This window comes from Bos indicus x Bos taurus, chromosome 11 (genome assembly GCF_003369695.1).
Source record: "Bos indicus x Bos taurus breed Angus x Brahman F1 hybrid chromosome 11, Bos_hybrid_MaternalHap_v2.0, whole genome shotgun sequence".
NCBI classification, from domain to species: Eukaryota; Metazoa; Chordata; class Mammalia; order Artiodactyla; family Bovidae; genus Bos; species Bos indicus x Bos taurus.
This window is the reverse complement of record NC_040086.1, coordinates 37,408,012-37,427,623: the sequence shown is the minus strand read 5'-3', so window position 1 is coordinate 37,427,623 and position 19,612 is coordinate 37,408,012. Positions and strand designations below refer to the sequence as shown.

Genomic DNA, 19,612 nt, shown 5'->3' with positions numbered 1-19,612 from the left:
CTTTAATTTCTTTCAACACTTGTAGTTTCAGTTTCTAAGTCTTTTGTTCTGTTTAAACTTTTTGATGCTATTGTAAATGGAATTCTTTTCTTAATCCATTTTCAGATCATTTACTGCTAGTATAGAAATACAATTGATTTTTATATATTGATCAATATATATGTGTGTGTGTGTGTGTGTGTGTGTATCCTACAACCTTTCTGGACTTGTTTATTTGTTGCTTTTTTGGTGGATTCCTTAGGATTTTCCACCTGTAACACTGTCTTATTTGCAAATAGAGATCGTTGAATTTCTTCCTTTACTGTCTGGATACCTTTTATTTTTTTTTCTTGACTGCCCTACCTCCATATCTCCAGGACAGTGTTGAATATAAGTTGAAAGAGGAATATCCTACCCTAGTTCTTGGCCTTAGGGGAAATGCTTTCAGTCTTTCACCATTAAGTATGATGTTAGTTGTGGGTTTTTTGTAGATAACCTTTATCAGCTGGAGGACATTCCTTCCATTCCTATTGTTAGTTTGTATTTTTCTGATGAAAAGGGTCTTGGATGTTGTCATATGCTTCTTTGTTGTGATCATGTGGGGTTTTGTCCTTAATTCTTTTAATATGGTATATTATTGATGGGTTTTCATATGTTGAAACCAGCCTTGTATTCCTGTGATAAATACCACTTGGCCATGGTATGTAACCCTTTTAATGTGTTGCTAGATTTGGATTGCTCATACCTTGTTGAGGATTACTATATCTGTATTCATAAGGAATCTTGGTCTGTAGTTTTCTTGTGATGTGTCTGCCTGATTTTGGTGTCAGGGTTGAACAAACATCTAAATTAACTAATGGATATAGTGCATACATTTCTTGATGGATATTAGAAGCAATAGTATTTGAATATATTTCTCAAGAAGGAAAGGATTTTGAAAAAATTTTATGACTCCCTCCATTGAGAATCACCAATACTGGATAAACTTCATCTTTCAAAGTTTTTTCATTAAAACCAATTTAAGGAATCTGTGAAACTAGAAATACTGGTGAATATCAATTAAAATTGTACCCCTCTTTGCTAGAAACTGTATTTTTTTCATCCTTGCAGCTTCATTAACAATCTGTTAAATTCCTTTACAAAAAAAGATTGAAACCCTTCTATACTTGGCACCATGACCATGGCGACCACGCGGATTGCTTCTCAGACCTTCCTGTAGGGTATATTGCTTTTGTCTTACATTTGCCTGTCAGTACCTAGTTGTCGCGTCTCTCTTGACTCTTCTGCCCTTTGTTCCTCCTCATCACCAGGGCATCTCTGGGACTTATTTCCACATGACTCTCATCAAATCTGCTTTGAGAGCTCTTATATAGCTATTTGCATATTTTCACACAGTATATATAGACTTGCAGACAAGATCTTCAGAGCTCTTCCATTTCTTGAAAAGATCTCATTTTTAGGAACCATTTGATAGGTAGAAAGGAAGCAGTAGGTTATAGTTTACTGTACTTGCATGCAGTTAGGTTAACATTAGGCAGCAGTCACTGAATATCACTGGATCATATACATGACTTCTCATATCATTAGCTTAGAGGAAATTGGCTTGATTCAGCCCAAAGCACCAGAACTTTAACTATGAGCTGTATGTAAATATTAATATTGAGGTATCGGGGAGGGTATTTTCTTCCCAGTAGGAAAGCCTACTGGGAGAACCACATTTGTTATAAGATTCTCTAGTGGTATCAAACAGGAATAGAAAGGGTGTATTTTTGGTAAATAAGTAGTAATTCATGCTTCCCTCAAAAAGGGACAATTTCAGGTGGCATAAAAGGGAATGGAGCAAATTAAGTTCATAACAGTTCAACCCAGAGATAAAAACTGTTAACTAGATAGCCTTTCAGACTTCATGCTGCTGCTACTGCTGCTAAGTCCCTTCAGTTGTGTCCGACTCTGTGCGACCCCATAGACGGAAGCCCACCAGCCTCCCCCGTCCCTGGAATTCTCCAGGCAAGAACACTGGAGTGGGTTGCCATTTCCTTCTCCAATGCATGAAAGTCAAAAGAGAAAGCGAAGTCGCTCAGTCATGTCTGACTCTTAGCGACCCCATGGACTGCAGCCCACCAGGCTCCACTGTCCATGGATTTTCCAGGCAAGAGTACTGGAGTGGGTTGCCATTGCCTTCTCCATTCAGACTTCATAGTTAACACATTTTTAATAAAAGTCTGAGCCTTTAATTTGGCATCATGCATGAAGAGGGTGAGTTTTATCTGTGGAAGCCTATGTTAAAAATTCATGTTCACCACTTACTAAATGATCTGGGTCTTGCTTTTCTTGTCTAAAAGCCTGCCTCATAGAGTTTTAATTGAAAGAGATAATGTCTATAGACAGTATTTGATCTAAGTGCCCAGTAAATGCTGACTCAGGAAATAAAGGGATATGTGGAGAATGTAGATTGGCAACGTGGGAGACATTTCTTAGGTGTAAAAAGTCTGTAGCTTCTCAGTCTTTTTCTTTTTTTAGCTCCTCTCATACTGTTGTCGTAATGGCATAGTTTATAATGGCTTGGAAAATTATAGGAATGTGAATTTGTTTTCCTAAATCTTTAATAATGTTTGACCAAAAGGAATGTTCATTTAAAAAAACTGATAAAAATAAAAATATTTAAGCTTCTCACCCCCTAGTAAATCTAGATCAAAAAAGAAAGCAGATATTTTAAATTTTTATCTCGCACAAACAATAGAACATAAAATCTGACTAATTTGGACACACTGATTGGGAATTTGAATGCAGGATTGATGTGTATCTTTGTACTAACTGTGAATCCTGTTTGTTTCTGTGAGTCTACAGAAAGTAGAGCCTCATCCAGAGTTATACAGTGCTGAGGATGTGGGTACCAGGGTGTGGGTTTCTTGAGTCCTTGTTCCTGGTACTTCTTTCCACCACAGCCATCTATACAGCAATCAGAGACTACTAATAAATAATTCTTATCTAGTCATTGAAACTGTTTGGACAGTAACTCTTGTTTTATTATGTAACTTGATTTGACGTTAATATATGTTGTATATACCTCTAAGTCTAATGGTAAGAAATAGTGAGGATATCTGCATTTATCTTTTATCAACAATAGTTGATTTGAGGGTTAATAAGTGTTCTGGAGCACGTTGAGGATCAGACATTTTTACAAAGGAAGAGGTTTTTTTTTTTTTAATATAAAAATAGATTTGGGGTGTTTACTTGCTCATTCATTTAGGTTATCAACTTGTGTTTGCTCTGTAATGATGAAAACTTAAGTATGTTTTAAAATCCTTTTCTGGTGATTTATAAAGTGATATGTTTGTGATATAACACAGCAATGTGTGCTAAGTTGCTTTGGTCATGTCCAACTCTTTTCAGCCCTATGGACCATAGCCCACTAGGCTCCTCTCCATGGGATTCTCCAGGCAAGAATACTAGAGTGAATTGCTGTGCCCTCCTCCAGGGGATCTCCCAACCCAGGGGTGGAACCCAAGTCTCTTACATCTCCTGCATTGGCGGGAGGGTTCTTTACCAGTAGTGCCATCTGAAAAGCACTAGGTTGACATTTTCTTTTTTTCTGTGTATTTATTATTTAAAAACCTGAATAAGAAGGTGATAATGATTATGGTGGCATTTATACTAATAACAAAAATAACAGCTTTGACATTTATTAAGAAATACTTATTTTATGCTGTATACTATATTAAATGTATTCTATTCATTATCTTACTGATGAAGAATTTTGTTAATTCATTATCTCACTTAATCCTTACAACATCTCAGTAAAATCAGTAATGATCTCAGTAAAATCATTCCTATTTGTATACATATTTTATAGAGGAAGAAGGTGAAGTGTAGAGTGATCTAATGACTTACCTGAAGTCACGTAACTAGTATGTTATGGAATCAGTGTTTGAGTCTAGGTGGTTCAACTCTGGAGTCTTAAGTGCTTTGTCTGTGTAAGTTCTGTTGTGTCTGTCTTAGATATGCTGCTGTTGTGGGGCACAGGGGGCGCCTCCAGGAAAGAATGTTACCAAAGGCTAACTTTGTTACTGCTTTCCTTACCCTCTTGCTGAAAGAAAGAAAACTGCACTGGTTATTAGGATTGTTGCTAGCAGAGACTCACAATGAGCCCTGTCCCTGTAGGTTTTCTAGATGCCTACCCATTCTTCAAGACTCAGCTTGATATCTGCCTCTTTCACAAAGTCTTTTAAAATTTCCTCTAGTCTTTTTCCTTTTCTAAATTCTCACAGTGGTATGGTATTTGTTTTAAAATTTACTGATACTGTTTTTATGTGTCTTATCTTTCTAGAATTATAGTGTTTTAGAGTTGGACAGGGCTTAAAGAAAAACCCATGGCCCCATTTTCAGGTCTTTAAATTCATTCTACTAGGTTGAGTTGTTTTTGTTTTTTAACAGTATCAGCTCAGTGAGTGAGTGCTGAATGTCAGAAAGCTGTTAGCATTGCTGTTATTTAGTGTTTGTTATTCATGGTGCAGATGCAGTATTTCAAGTTCTGATCAAGTCACAGTTGTGCTAGTATATTGGCATAGTAGTAGAAACTAGTTGAATAGAACAAAACTGATGTGGGTGTTTTAGGCAGAGTTGAGGAAACTCGAAATAGAGAAACTTTAATAAATAGTTGAAATCAGAGTTTGAAAACAAAGCTGTAAATCATATATAGGATGGTTAATAGCATTCAAATCAGATCATATTTAGGAGTGTGGAATAAATGTTCCTTAAACATAATAAATGTTGAACCCCTGGTATGTGTAGCACACTTATGGGCATTTAAAATATCTTAATCAGTACTCATTTACTAACAGGAATTTAGGGCTTCATAATAATATCTAACATTTTGTAGTTCATATACATAAATTTTCCCACAAAAGTACCCTTAACACTAAAGGAAGTTCAAACACATTAGAGGACCTGGGGATCAAGACTGAAGTAGCCCCTAGATGTGGTTTTTCTTTATTGCCTCCTTCATCTTAAAAATTAACTATTTAAAAATGTACTCGAGTGTATCCATATTTATTTTACTATAAGAATGCTCCCCGATCCCAACTGTCCACAATCCAGAAAGGGATGAACTATGTTTGGCCTGTGAGTTCAAGAGCTCTTGGGCCTCCTGCAGAGGAGGGTTGTACATAATTATGTTCTCCTTGGGTTGTACATAACCTGATCCTGAGACCACAGGCCCCTGGTTATTCGATCCCCACGGTGGCCTGTGACCATGGACCAAGAGCAGACTTGCTAGGTTAGGCTTTGTCCGACTCCTTACTATTAATAAACATTATATAATAGTGTAACATGTTTTTTTCTTTGACACCTAAAGTTTTATGGCATTGCATTTACCTGCTCCTAGAGGAAAATAGCTTTCTGGGTAGTGTAAAGGCTATTTCCCTCTGTTATTAGCTTTGTAGGAAATGTTTGTTTCAGTGATAGCCAGGTTAGGTTACAGTTTTGTGAAATTTCTCAGAGATCTCTTAAAAGCAGAGCCATGAAACTCACTTGTTTAGTTTTTAGTAAAGTTTTAATTTCTTAGCATGTTTTGAGTTAGTAGTTTTTCTGTGTTAAGATATTTTTTCTATTATTTGAATATACATATATATACACTTAAGGCCTTTTTACTTTTGTAGGTAAATAAAAATGGGTAAGGTAATGTTCTAATTTCAGATCTCTTCTTTTTATATCTTTAGTTGTTGACCTCCTCTACTGGAGAGACATTAAGAAGACTGGAGTGGTGTTTGGTGCCAGCTTGTTCCTGCTGCTCTCGCTGACAGTATTCAGCATTGTGAGTGTAACGGCCTACATTGCCTTGGCCCTGCTCTCTGTGACTATCAGCTTTAGGATATATAAGGGTGTGATCCAGGCTATCCAGAAATCTGATGAAGGCCACCCATTCAGGTGAGATGTCTGGAAAACAAGGCACACGTTGGCAGCACTATAAACAGTCTCAGTATTGACTCAGACTAATTTCTGCTATTTGTAGAGCTACAGGCATGCTTTTTTTTTTTTTTTTTTAACTGCTAAAAGATAATTGCAAATTTTTGCTAAAAAGCTATACCAGAAGCATCTGCTTTTGGGATTTCCTAATGGTCATTTCATAGGCTCCTGATGGAAAAGCCTGGGTTTATGTATCATTAGCCGTAGCCTAACTCCACTACATGTTAGTAATATTTACTTATTAGAAGTAGGTGTTGGTTACCTAATTTTACTTTTAAGGAAGCTATATCTTGTTAACATGTTTGGGATTGGCGAGAGTTATATTTTCTTTATTGATTACTTTTTATGCTGATATTATGCTTTTCCATTGTGCTTCTTCACTATGTCTATGTCTTTTCTTACCATTCTTTCCTGTTCTATCTTGTTTCTTCTCCTCCTTCCCTAAGGCATTACTTTGGTATTATCCTTTATTTCACCATTTTCTTGTCTGTAAATTATCTTCTTACCTTATTTTGACAAGTACACCAGCATTATATCTCTGGTTGCTAATGGGGTGGACACACCTCAACTTGGATCTTCTGATCTCACTTCATACTCAGCACTTTCCCCACCCTCATCCCCTCCTTTAAAAATTGAGGTAATTCACATACCGTAGAATTCAGTGGTTTTCCATATATTCATGGAATTGTACAACCATCACCATCTCATTCCAGATATTTTCGTTATACTCAAAAGACATTTTGTCCCTATAGCTGCTCCCCATGTGGCCCCTGACAGCCACTAAATTTTCATATTTTTCAATGAGTCTTTTATCTCAGACTTACCAGTTTCTATCACTTAACACCCCTGTTGTCCTAATTTCAGGTTCCCAGTTTTCATGAGACTCTATGAGACTAGACATTACTACATTTTACAGAGGAAACAGTGAATTCAGTAATACGAAATTGCAGTTTCAAAACAGCAGTTATATCACGCCACAAGTCATAAAGGAGTATGATTTTTAATTAGTTACACTGAAATATATAAAAACATTGTCAGGCCAACAATTCTAAATTATCTATAAATTTTACATATTGTTTGATTTAACGAAGACTTTTAAAAGAAATTAATGAAACATTATCATTAGCTCAAAGGTCTTTTATAGTAATAAATTCAGCTAACATGCCAATTTAACCACCTTTTGGACAGTTTTCCAAGTTCTCCAGTCATTAGTAAAGTTAATATCATATAGTTGATATGTAATACCTGTGGTCTTTGGGAAAGAGTGACAGCTGTGCTGCCATTGCAGTAATAGCACATAAATGCCAGGTGGATGAATGTAAATATCTTCCGGTGCATGCCTTTGGGCCTGCTGGGCAGACGTCTTGTCTTGAGCAGGAACAAAAGCAGTGGTACAGAGAAACAGAATACAGCTAAGTCATATCAGCCACTTCTCTATATTTCTTAAAACTGCATTAATAAATTTTTGCTGGTTTAAGGGTTAGGTGTGAATGTGTGACCATTTTTAACTTGATAATAATAACTTGCTATTTGTTGGCCAATAAATAATGATGGACTGGGAAGCCTGGTGTGCTGCAGTCCATGGGATCACAAAGAGTTGGACACGACTGAGCGACTGAACTGAAATAGTAGTTGTCCTGTGCTAGACATTGTACTAATAAAGGTAATGTTCTAGTCCTTGACAGTTTATACTGTAGTAGAAAAAATGTACAAGTATACACACGTCTATATTTCAGGATGGATATGATAATTACTATAAGAAGAATACAAAAGAAAGCATTATTTGAGTTACATAGTAGGGTGGTGGAGAGGCTTTCATGTATGGGTGGGATTTGAGGTGGTGCTGACTGACTTGGGTGTGCCCTCGCTAGAGGTGAGAGGAGGGCGCTGTGGATGGGGAGAGAGCATGAGGAACAAAGCCTCCCATTAAGGTAAAGAACGTTTGATGAATAGCTCAATTTTGAACTACAGCAGAGCAATGAGAAAGAAGATTGGAAACATTCAGGGTTGGAAAGTCAGAATCATAGAATGTTTGAGTTTGAATGGATTCAGAAGTCTGTTTCTCTAATTTTGCAGAGTTGGAACCATGACCCAGAGAAGTTACATGCCTTTGCAAGGTTAAATACCTAGGTGGTATCAGGTCTTCTGATTCCTGAGTTCAGCCTGAATAGCACTATCTAGTATAGCTCAAAAAAAAAAAAGAAAAGAAAAGAAAAGGAATCCAAATAAATCCACTTAAATTATAGTGATGGTATAGTGAATAAAAACAAGGAGATATATTTGGGCATATGGCAGGAGTAGAACTAGGAGACAAGGAATTACTAGAGAGGACTGTAATTTCCAGTGTAACTAGCATCCTCAGACATGGGGAGTTTTTGAGAGGGACTGGATAAGGAGCTGCTTCCAACAGATAAGAGAGAATAGCACTTCTGATTGCTCCAAGATGTTTGAAACAATAATGAAACAATTCCTGCTGACTTGACTAGTTTTCCCCATTACAGTTGTCTTCTTAAATTTGACAATTCCAGCTATTTCATTATAGATTGGAGCACCTGATTGAACAGTCCGGGGGTTGATTTATTGGTGTTTTCATTCCAGTATTCTTGCCTGGAAAATCCCATGGAGGGAGGAACCTGGTAGGCTACACAGTCTGTGGGGTCCCAAAGAGTCAGACCCAACTGATCAACTTCACTTTCACTTTCTTTCCCCTAAAGATTAGGCAAAGTGAGTGTAATTATTTGGAAATGAATAGGATCTTTGTTAGGAAAACTTGATAACATTTTGTCCACCTGAAAAAACCATATCCACAATAATAACTACATTAATTGAGTGCTTCTTTGTCCTTGATTGTGTTAATAAGCACTTTACTCATTGAAATCTCAAGATAATCTCTGTTGTATAAATGAGGAAACTGATTTAAAGGGATGACTAAATAACTTCTAAAGTTACACAGCCAGGTAAGTGGCAGAGCTTAACATTCAAGCTCAGATAGGTCTGACTCAAAGCATATACCTGCCTTATCAATCAAACACCCCATGCTTGGGGAGTTTTTACATTGTGCTTATTAATTTGGAAGGAGTACACTTCTATAGTAAAATATTTTATTAATGTGCTCCTTTATGGATATCTACTTGCCAATTGATTGACATTCACAAAAAATTATTCCAGTCAGTGACAGTTAAGGTGTGTCTTCTTTTCTAGGGCATATTTGGAATCTGAAGTTGCTATATCTGAGGAGTTGGTTCAGAAGTACAGCAATTCTGCTCTTGGTCATGTTAACTGCACAATAAAAGAACTCAGACGCCTCTTCTTAGTTGATGATTTAGTTGATTCTCTGAAGGTAAGTTTATTTGCTTTCCATTTTTTGACATACCCAGAATTTAACATTGAAGTTAAGAGAGTAAAACTCTGTTTTCTATATTAAAGTAAATGATAAAGATGTAATGAAATCATTACTGTAAACTTCTGTTCTGAAATTCAGAATCAAATAAAATATTTAAGATGGAGGAAAGGCAATTGCTTTTTAAGGGAAAATGTTATAAATTCTTAAGTTTTGGAAGTCATAAAGATTAAAAATGAGAATTTTGGCTGTAAGAATAAAGATTATCTAGTAGATTTAATGCCAAATATTATTTCATCTGGTTTGACTTTCAGAATCTGGCACTTAATTTCTTAGCTTGTGTGTAATTCATATATACATATAAGCTATTTCATATTCCTACACTTTTTTTGAATGTTTTCTTGAAAAGTGTTAATATTCTGAAACACTTCAACTAATCATCAGTTGGTAATCTTTGGAATTTAGTTTTTGGATCTTGCTACATAGCAGCTATTAGTCTCACCTTGTAAGTAAGCTTGCCAGAGTTCAGACTGACTCTAAATGAGCACTAAATTGGTCACATAATTTGAACCCCAAGAACTGGGACTACAGTACTTTTCCCTTGTGTAGAACCTACTGTCTGTGTTTTGTATAATGGCACCCCACTCCAGTACTCTTGCCTGGAGAATCCCGTGGACAGAGAAGCCTGGTAGGCTGCAGTCCATGCCATTGGTCTCGAAGGGTTGGAAACGACTGAGTGACTTCACTTTCACTTTTCACTTTCATGCATTGGAGAAGGAAATGGCAACCCACTCCAGTGTTCTTGCCTGGAGAATCCCAGGGACGGGGGAGCCTGGTGGGCTGCCGTCTATGGGGTCGCACAGAGTCGGACACGACTGAAGCGACTTAGCAGCAGCAGTAGCAGCCTGTGATTTAAGACAGACTTGTTTCCTATCTAAGCCTGGGTAGAAATGTACTATGGTAGTAATTACCACAATTTCTCTTTTCCAAGAGATATGTACAAGTTTGCAGTTTGTGCAAACTAAGGATGTCATAGCAATAGGACGATTGGGCCTTTAGATTTGGCAAAACAATTTCTGTAGTGGTCAGAATAGGTTTAAATGCTCAAAATGCTTTTAACATGTATCTTAGCCTTAATAGGCCAGTAATGGACATTATTTTCAGCTGTATGCTTCTCTATTAAGACTTGGAACCTCAGTTATGAATAACATTAATGGTAAAAAATTGAGTTTCTTTTTATTATTTATTATCTCTTTTGTGTAGAGTGCTTGCATTTAGTGACCCATTCTGTAGTAGTGCTTTAAAATAATCTGATGTCAGTCTGTAAATAAAGAGATGATGGTTATATCATTGGGATCTTTGATTAGTATCAAGAGGAAACAAATAATATTTGGGAGCAAATCAAATTCAACCTTGTACTCATGGGTCCTGGAAGAAACCAGTTTCTATTCATTGAAGTGTATTTGCAGTGAATAGGTTGACTGCTGGGGGTAAAACATGTTTGAAAAATTCTTGAGGGGAATGCACTAGTGTAGTTTAAAATGAAGCGTTTTGTGGGTAGGAGTTGATTGAGAGGAAACACTAAATAGTGACACAGAGGTTCAAACAGCATAGGGCCATCTCTGAATTTGGCAGTCAAAAATTGTTGGAGGGGAGCGGAGGGCTTCGAACAAAGGCATCATGAAGCTGTGGATTGAGGAGTCATTTTTTTTTATACTTATTAATAAAAACTGCAACAGATATAAACTAAAAGTCCTCATGTTTGCACTGTGTAACAGTGAAGGCAGTTATGCATGTCTAACATTTTTCTTGAGAGAAGAGGCATTCTTGAAGAAGTCTGTTTAAAACAAAACAAATTGATCTGGGAATGACTCATTCATTGTTTTCTAGAGCTTCAAGTTTCCCCTTGTCTTTAATCAGTTGAAATCTTATTCTTTCAGAGCTTATTGTCCTCCGTACACAGCTCTATGTGTAGACAGTTATGTAGGTGTGGAAGTATTTGCAAAGGGTAGGGAAGTGAGAAAATATTACAGGAGGACTGATTAAATACTTTAGAAAACCTTTAAAATCTGATTTGCACTGAAATTTGAAAGTAGATGAAAAGGAAATTTTATTAATAAATACTTTCATGAGATAATTTCTTTTTGCTGTTAAATCTCATTTTAAAAATTTCCTTTGAAAATTACCTTGGGTTTTTTGGTTTTTTCTTAATGAGGAAACTAACATAAATGAAAGAATCTGAACTTGGTAAATTCTTGCCTTCAGTGATTTTGCTAATTTGAAGGTAATAGTAATTTGAAGAGGCATATAATGAGATAGGTTACTTTTTGGAACACTTACATTTTATGAAATTTTCTTTTATTTAAAAAATATTGTTTCTTAATATTGGGGGGAAAAAAGCAGTTGAATTAGAAGCCTACTTTACTACTGCTTCTCCTTAAGGATTAGGAAAGAGATAACTCCTTTGAATGGTTTTCCAAAGTAGTGTTTTTTGGCAAGTCCAGAGCTCAAGGAAAGCTGCTTGGTGATTTCTGCTAAGGCAGATTCATTCAGGGCTCAAAATAACATTTGTATTAATACTCTGAATGATCCTTGCATTTAGGTCTCAAAATCTGTTGAGGCAAGGAATAAGGCAGGGTGTCTGTCTTACTCTTGCAATACAAAGCCCTCTGATAATATACATGGAGGGTCTTCCTTGATAAACTTTGTGGTTCTGCTGTACGTGGAGTACTTCAGTTAAACCTTTTCTTACATCATTGTGTATGGGTAGTGTAGATTCCACTTGTTCTCACTGAATAAGGGAACTATAGAAACACAGGATACTTGCTTAATATGTCTTACTGAGAAAAGCTGAGGAAAACAAAGCACTGTTGTCTCCCTTTAAAATGACTTAATAGTATTCCTTTTCTAGAGGACGTTCCTTGAGTATTTGCCACTCTCACCCCCATAGTTTTTATTCATATAGAGAGCATTTTTAAAAAGATTATTTTCCTTCTGACTCGTTTACCCTTTGCCTTTTAGCACAGCAGTTGGTGGGAGAATCATATTCTTCCTCCCTAAAGTGAGCAAAAATGTTTTTTCAGATCTCTTTTTTTTTTCTTTCTCTTCTTCAATTTAAGGGAAAAATCAATTTGCTCTGTTACATTGATTGTATTTCCTTTTATTCAGGTTTTAAATTTGGGAAGTTTGCTAATAAATAGCCCCAGTCTCTGCAGTTTCCAAATGAATTTTTCTTGTTAAATAACAGTTTTTAAAAAATTTATAAGAACCAGCTTTTGATTTGGATTACTTTTATTTTATATTGTTCATAGCTAGGAAAATGGACACCACATTAATTTTAAGAAAATACAGAAGGAAGTAGTCTTATTTATAATTTTGTTTTTCATTTAGAAAATAGACATTGTATCAAGCTCTGTGGCTTATTTAAAATAATAGCTTTTTAAAATTTGAAAGAAGTTTCTCTATAAGTCACTATCTTTGTAAGTGTTTCATGCCCTCAAATTTATATAATCTACATTTCTAGACTCTGGGTCATAATTACCACTACTTCTATTTGAAACCTTCTTCCTCAGAAATTACAAAATTTAGAGTCAGTATTCTTAGCATGTGAAATTTTTCTTCTCCTTTCTTACTATCATATTTTTGGAAGTGTGTGAGGGGGCCTGGCTATTCTATAGGTCATTCTGAAGAAATAACCAAACCCCAGGGTTCATCAGGCCTGTTGGAAAAGACTTGACATGAGACGGTGGTTATCAGTGTGCCTCGTCTAGATCTCCCTTTTGGTGGTTGACCTGGACAAATAAAAATAAGACACATGCTGCAGATTTCTCCTTTTAAATCCTTGTGTACAGTTGACCCTTGACCAGTGTGGGGATCGGGAGCACTGACCCCCGCCTCACACACACACAGAGTTGACAGTCTGTGCGCAGTTCATGACTGGCTCTCCACAGCCCCAGTTCCTCCTTATCCAAGGCCCCTCTGTGTCTGTGGTTCCCCCGGTACCCCTGGCTCCATATTCACAGGTTCAAACAACTGAGGATCCTGTAGTATTTACTGCTGAAAAAACTGTGCTGACAGGTGGACCTGTGTAGTTCAAACTCCTGTGCTCAGAGGTCAGCTGTAATTATTGCATTTGTTTTCTTCCCTTGCAGTTAACTGCAGGCTTCTAAATCTTAGAAAAGATTTCAGGTGTCCCTAGATTGAGAAATAGTCCATTTGCCAGAAGACTAATTCTAGTCAAATATTATGGGCAAAATCATTGACAAAATATTTCTAATTCCATTCAGCAGCATTTATTTCAAACATTAGTATAAAATTTTACCACAGGCAAATGTTTTGATCAATCCTCAGGATTTGTTGTAAAGTGGGTTTGTTACATTGAATGGCAGACGTAAGGGGAAGAGAAATAATGGAAAAGGAGGTAGAGGAGGAGGGTTCTAGTAAAAGTAAGCTGTGAAAGCTGTGTATGTGTCCTTTTCTTGGAGAGCCTAGTGTGTATTACCTTATTAGTTTCTGAGAAGTCCAAAAGAGGCTGGATAACTTTATTTAACCTAGTGATATTTGTCAACCTTGTTTAAATAACACCCATGACTACCAGAACAGTAGTATAAGGTGGTTGAACAAATTTAAACCACCTGGTTACGGTTTAATTCTGTTCTGTGACTGACCTTCTGTGTAAGGGGTCTTTTAGATGGGGGCTCTTATTTTAAAACAATGGTTCTCAGTCTTGGCTGCACATTGCAATCACTGGAAGCTACACAATTTAATGATACTTGGGAGGGGGAAGAGGTGTGAGTCCCATTCCCTGAAATTGTGATTTAATTTTTCTAAGGACACTGCTTGGAGAGTCATTGGTTTTCAAAGTTGTGGTTTAAGCTGTATGTAACCCTGGGCTATAGTTTTCTTCTCACCTTCTTCATTAGAAAAGCATGTGAAGGTCTCCACTGGGTTCAGCTTTACTAGGGGGTTCTGCCTTTTGAAACCTCAAATTCCAAGAAAAAGTCTAGTACTTTCAATTCAGTTCAGTTGCTCAGTTGTGTTCAACTCTTTGTGACTCCATGGACTGAGCACATCAGGCTTCCCTGTCCATCACCAGCTCCCAGAGCTTGCTCAAACTCATGTCCATTGATTCAGTGATGCCATCCAACCATCTCATCCCATCATCCCCTTCTCCTCCTGCCTTCAATCTTTCCCAGCATCAGGGTCTTTTCAAATGAGTCAGGTCTTCGCATCATCCGGTGGCTGAAGTATTGGAGCTTCAGCATCAGTCCTTCCAATGATATTCAGGACTGATTTCCTCTAGGGTTGATTGGTTTGATTTCCTTGCTGTCTAAGGGACTCTCAAGAGTCTTCTCCAACACCACAGTTCAAAAGCATCAATTCTTTGGCACTCAGTTTTCTTTATAGTTCAACTCTTGCATCCATACGACTACTGGAAAAGCCATAGCTTTGACTAGATGGACCTTTGTCCGCAAAGTAGGAGAAGGCAGTGGCACCCCACTCCAGTACTCTTGCCTGGAAAAATCCCATGGATGGGAGGAGCCTGGTAGGCTGCAGTCCATGGGGTCGCTAAGAGTCGGACACGACTGAGCGACTTCACTTTCACTTTTCACTTTTATGCATTGAAGAAGGAAATGGCACCCCACTCCAGTGTTCTTGCCTAGAGAATCCCAGGAATGGCGGAGCCTGGTGGGCTGCCGTCTTTGGGGTCGCACAGAGTCTGACTGAAGCGACTTAGCAGCAGCTGCAGCAGGTTGATCATAACTTTTCTTCCAAGGAGTAAGCATCTTTTAATTTCATGGCTGCAGTCACCATCTGCAGTGATGTTGGAGACCAAGAAAATAAAGTCTCTCGCTGTTTCCATTGTTTCCCATGTTTTTTGCCATGAAGTGTTGGGGCCAGATGCCATGATCTTAGTTATTTGAATGTTGAGTTTTAAGCCAGCTTTTTTACTCTCCTCTTTCACTTTCATCAAGAGGCTTTTTAGTTTTTCTTCACTTTCTGCCATAAGAGTGGTGTCATCTGCATATCTGGGGTTATTGATACTTCTCCTGGCAATCTTGATTCCAACTTGTGCTTCTTCCAGCCCAGCATTTCACATGATGTACTCTGCATATAAGTTAAACAAACAGAGTGACAGTGTACAGCCTTGATGTACTCCTTTCCCAATTTGGAACCAGTCTGTTGTTCCATGTCCATTTCTAATTGTTGCTTCTTGACCTGCATACAGATTTCTCAGGAGGCAGGTCAGGTGGTCTGGTATTCCCATCTTTTCAAGAATTTTCCAGTTTGTTGTGATCCACACAGACCAAGGCTTTAGCGTAGTCGATGAAGCAGATGTTTTTCTGGAATTCTCTTGCTTTTTCTGTGAGCCAGCGGATGTTGGCAATTTTATCTCTGGTTCCTCTGCCCTTTCTAAATCCAGCTTGAACATCTGGAAGTTCTCAGTTCACTTACTGTTGAGGCCTTGCTTGGAGAATTTTGGGCATTACTTTGCTAGCTTGTGAGATGAGTGCAATTGTGCGGTAGTTTGAGCATTCTTTGGTGTTGTCTTTCTTTGGGATTGGAATGAAAACAGACCTTTTCCAGTCCTGTGGCCACTGCTGAGTTTTCCAAATTTGCTCGCATATTGAGTGTAGCACTTTCACAGCATCATCTTTTAGGATTTGAAATAGCTCAGCTGGAATTCCATCACCTCCACTAGCTTTGTTTGTAATGATGCTTCCTAAGACCCATTTGACTTCAAATTCCAGGATGTCTGGCTCTAGGTGAGTGATCACACCATCATGGTTATCTGGGTCATTAAGGTCTTTTTTGTATAGTTCTGTAAATTCTTGCCACCTCTTCTTAATACCTTCTGCTTCTGTTAGGTCCATACCATTTCTGTTCTTACCAGATACTAAGACCAGGTGTTTTATAGGCAGATGTTCTTATTTTTCTGTCACATGACTTTGTGCAATAAACACTGGATTCTTTATGAAAGTAGATCTGTGACTTTTGGGGAAAATATATTTTTAAATTGTAATAAAATGTCTAGCTATATTTGTCTGAACATCAGGTAACCATAATGTTCCAGAATTCCGTCTGAAATCTGAAAGTGAGGAAAAAGGCCTGAATTCCAGAAATAGCTGACCCAAAAGAACATTAAATATAGCCCTCAGGCTCTTAGGCATTTATTAACATACACATTTTGACAGTTTCTTTTCTGGTTCCTTTGTTTCGCAGAAAATTTAGACAGGAAATGAGTTTGTGAAAATGTGATTAGTAATGAATGAGGCTGAAGATAGCAGAAGTCAAATGATTTTCAGTGTTTAAAACTGCAGAAAAAGTTTGAAAATGTGAATTGCCAAAGTAATTTCTGAAATTGTCATGCATCCTCCCCCCATTTTCCTTAAAAATGCCTCCCCACCCCATAGAGACATCAAATAAAATCTACAGAGCTTTTCAGTGAGGTATACATGTGATACACACTTGAATTGAATTCCTGTACCCCCAGGCAAAAGACAAGACGTGGCCTTTGCCCTCTTCCAGTATTACCAGACCTTCACCGTGCTTGGCCCCCGCTTTCCTTCTGTCTCATTACTGCCTAAAGAGACATGAGCCTTTGACTTCCTCCGTTAGTATGCATTGGCTGCAGAGTTGCCAAGTGTTTGCCATGGAATAGCGTAGAATTTGTAGGTTTAAAGCATTCATTGGACTTTTCCCTGCTTCTTTATAACAGCATGCACATTCATAACCATTAATAAATGGAGGAGGGCATGGCAACCCACTCCAGTATTCTTGCCTGGAGAATCCCATGGACAGAGGAGCCTGGCGGGCTACAGTCCGTAGGGTTGCACAGAGTCAGACATTACTAAAGCAACTTAGCCACATGTCCTCTGTAAGTGGCTTTACTGTATAGCAGAGCGGAGATTCTGGAGCCAGATGAACCTGCAGTTACTGTCACCTCTGGTTTGGCAACTTGCTCTCATCTTTCTGTATCTTTTTTCTTTCTTTTATGGGGATAATAACAGTATTTAACTTCTGGGGTTATGATTAAGTTAACTGAGTTGCTGTTATTACATAATAAGCTTCAGTAATTGTGCAGTTGCTTGATGTTAGCTCTTAAGTCCTTTCTCTTCTGATGGAGTCCTCTCTGGAAACCCTTAGCCAGTATTTTTGTTTTGGGCCTTGAAATGTTATATTTTCTCCAGACTTAGCTGCAACATGTGCAAATTCTGTGATAGCACATAAAAATGTGAATTTCTGGGTTTCTCTCCTAAAATGAGGAAACATGGCGGCATTGGCCTGGAACGCAGGTGCTTCTTGAGAAGCACATATCTGCCTTGGTCCTCACCGAGACTCCCTCATGCATTTGTGTCACCAGCCTGTCCCCACAGAGGTCTGAAGCCTCCCTCCATTTCTCTCTGCGCCTGGATCATCTGCCTTTTAGAAAGTGTCCTGCAAGAGGCAGATCTAGTGACATCTGAACCCCCTGCATCACCTTGGTGTGAAGACTTGGGCTTCTCTTTTTTCATGGATTTAGAGTGCAGCCTTGTCAGTGACTTTATGACCAAATTAGGACTTATTTTTAGCTTGTGTGTTAGTTTCTGAATTTTGTCATGGTGAGGGTATCTTTATTGCTGAAGCAGTTTCTTCTAAAATGTAGGGCGACCCTTCTCTTTTTGACTTGGTGGATGGTGATGGATGAAAATAACTCTGTTGCTCTATGGTAAACTTGCTCAAGTGCAGAAATTATATTTAGCTTTTGCAATAGGAGTCTTGTAAAACTATGTGAGAGGGAAAGGGTTTGCTAACTGGAGTCAACGCTTCAAACCCTTCTACCAGAGGTTCCATAGAAGTTGGAAAGACCAGGACAGCATTTAATTTTGATTTGCAATTGGAAGCTGTTAAGAATGCTTGATATTTGCTCACTTGAACATTAAATTCAATTATAGGGGTAACCAAAGTGTTGCTCTTTGTAGAACTGACAGTTGGTGCAGGAATCCAAGATTCTTCCTAACCTGCAGTAAATAAATTTCCTAGAGTCTGAACACTTTAATTACTGCTCAATACCCAGCTCATGACAACCCACCTGGTGGGCTACAGTCCATATGGTCGCAAAGAGTCACACACAACTGAAGCGACTTAGCACACACCCCACTCATAGTAGGTATTCAATCAGATTTTGCTGAATGAATGCTACATGGACAAAGATATGCTTTAGATAAGGGTTAGGAAGCTACTGTTCGGTCTGACTTGTAACCTGTTTTTGTACAGCCTGGGAGCTGATTATACTTTTTACAGTTTTAAAGGATAATATTCAAAGAATATGTGACAGAGATCCTTTGTGGCCCATAAAACCAAAAATGTTTTTCTGTCTTTATTTACAGAAAGTTTGCTGATCCCTTCTTTAGATGGAGGTGCTCACTCCTCTCTCCTTTTCATTTATACTTTGCTCTTAGAAACCTAAATAATTGTTGTCGGTGGTGGCATCGTGGTGGGATGTTTGTGACCTACTAAACAGGGCAGAGAGTGCCAGACATATGAAGGCTTTTAATAGAAAACAGAGAAACTGCTTCTGCTGAATGTTTAATAAAATCCAGACTGACTTGGTATTTGTAAGTCTTCAAGAACTGCTTGAACATGTCATTGAGTTTTTACTATATGGTGTCACCAAGAACTGGAAGAAAACTTTGAAATTCTCTTATTCAACCATTCATGAGTAAACTAAAATACGGTGAGGAAATAAAGGACTTGTCAAAATGAAAGCACTTTATAGAAACAAGGCTTTCCCCAAACTGCTGTATGTAATTTTTTTTTTAATCCAAGATTTTGAGATGATTACTAAAAATAGGAGCATTTAGTCTGCACTGCAGTCCCTGGAGGGCACAGTGAACTATGACAGTATAACCTCAGTTCTGGCAAGTTCCTAAACCTCTGTTTTTTCCTTAGTGTCTTCATCTGCTGTGGTAATGATAGCAGTGCCTACCTCATAAAATTGTTAGGCGGAATACATGAGTTTGTATTTGTAAAGCACTTAAAACTGGATGTGGTACTAATACATCAATAGTAAGAACTGGGTTAGTGTTTGCTAAATGAAGGCGGTGGCTAAAAGAATAATATGGTCAATTTTTTTTATTAGGTTTAAAAGTTTGAGGAGTCCTCATTGGCTGTTAAAACATTTATTACTGGGGAGAAAGTCTTTCTGATCCTTAATAAAATGCTAGAGCTGATATTTTGGGTACTTGAGACATAGTCTCCTTGCACCATTATTGCTTATTCAGATATATGTCTGAGTCATTCAGTTCATTTAAATCTTGAATCACTTGTTGGTACTTTAAAGTCATT

The 19,612-nt window shown here is 37.7% G+C and overlaps 1 protein-coding gene across 3 annotated transcripts in view; it reads left to right on the top strand.

Moving 5' to 3' along the window:
- The window catches only part of RTN4 (reticulon 4), a 74,603-nt gene that overhangs the window by 52,245 nt on the left and 2,746 nt on the right, over positions 1-19,612 (top strand). For all 3 annotated transcript variants that reach the window (XM_027555305.1, XM_027555306.1, XM_027555307.1), the window contains 2 exons: positions 5,697-5,904; positions 9,145-9,283. In XM_027555305.1, coding sequence (XP_027411106.1) covers positions 5,697-5,904; positions 9,145-9,283 — 347 coding nt within the window. The remainder of the gene's footprint in view (positions 1-5,696; positions 5,905-9,144; positions 9,284-19,612) is intronic.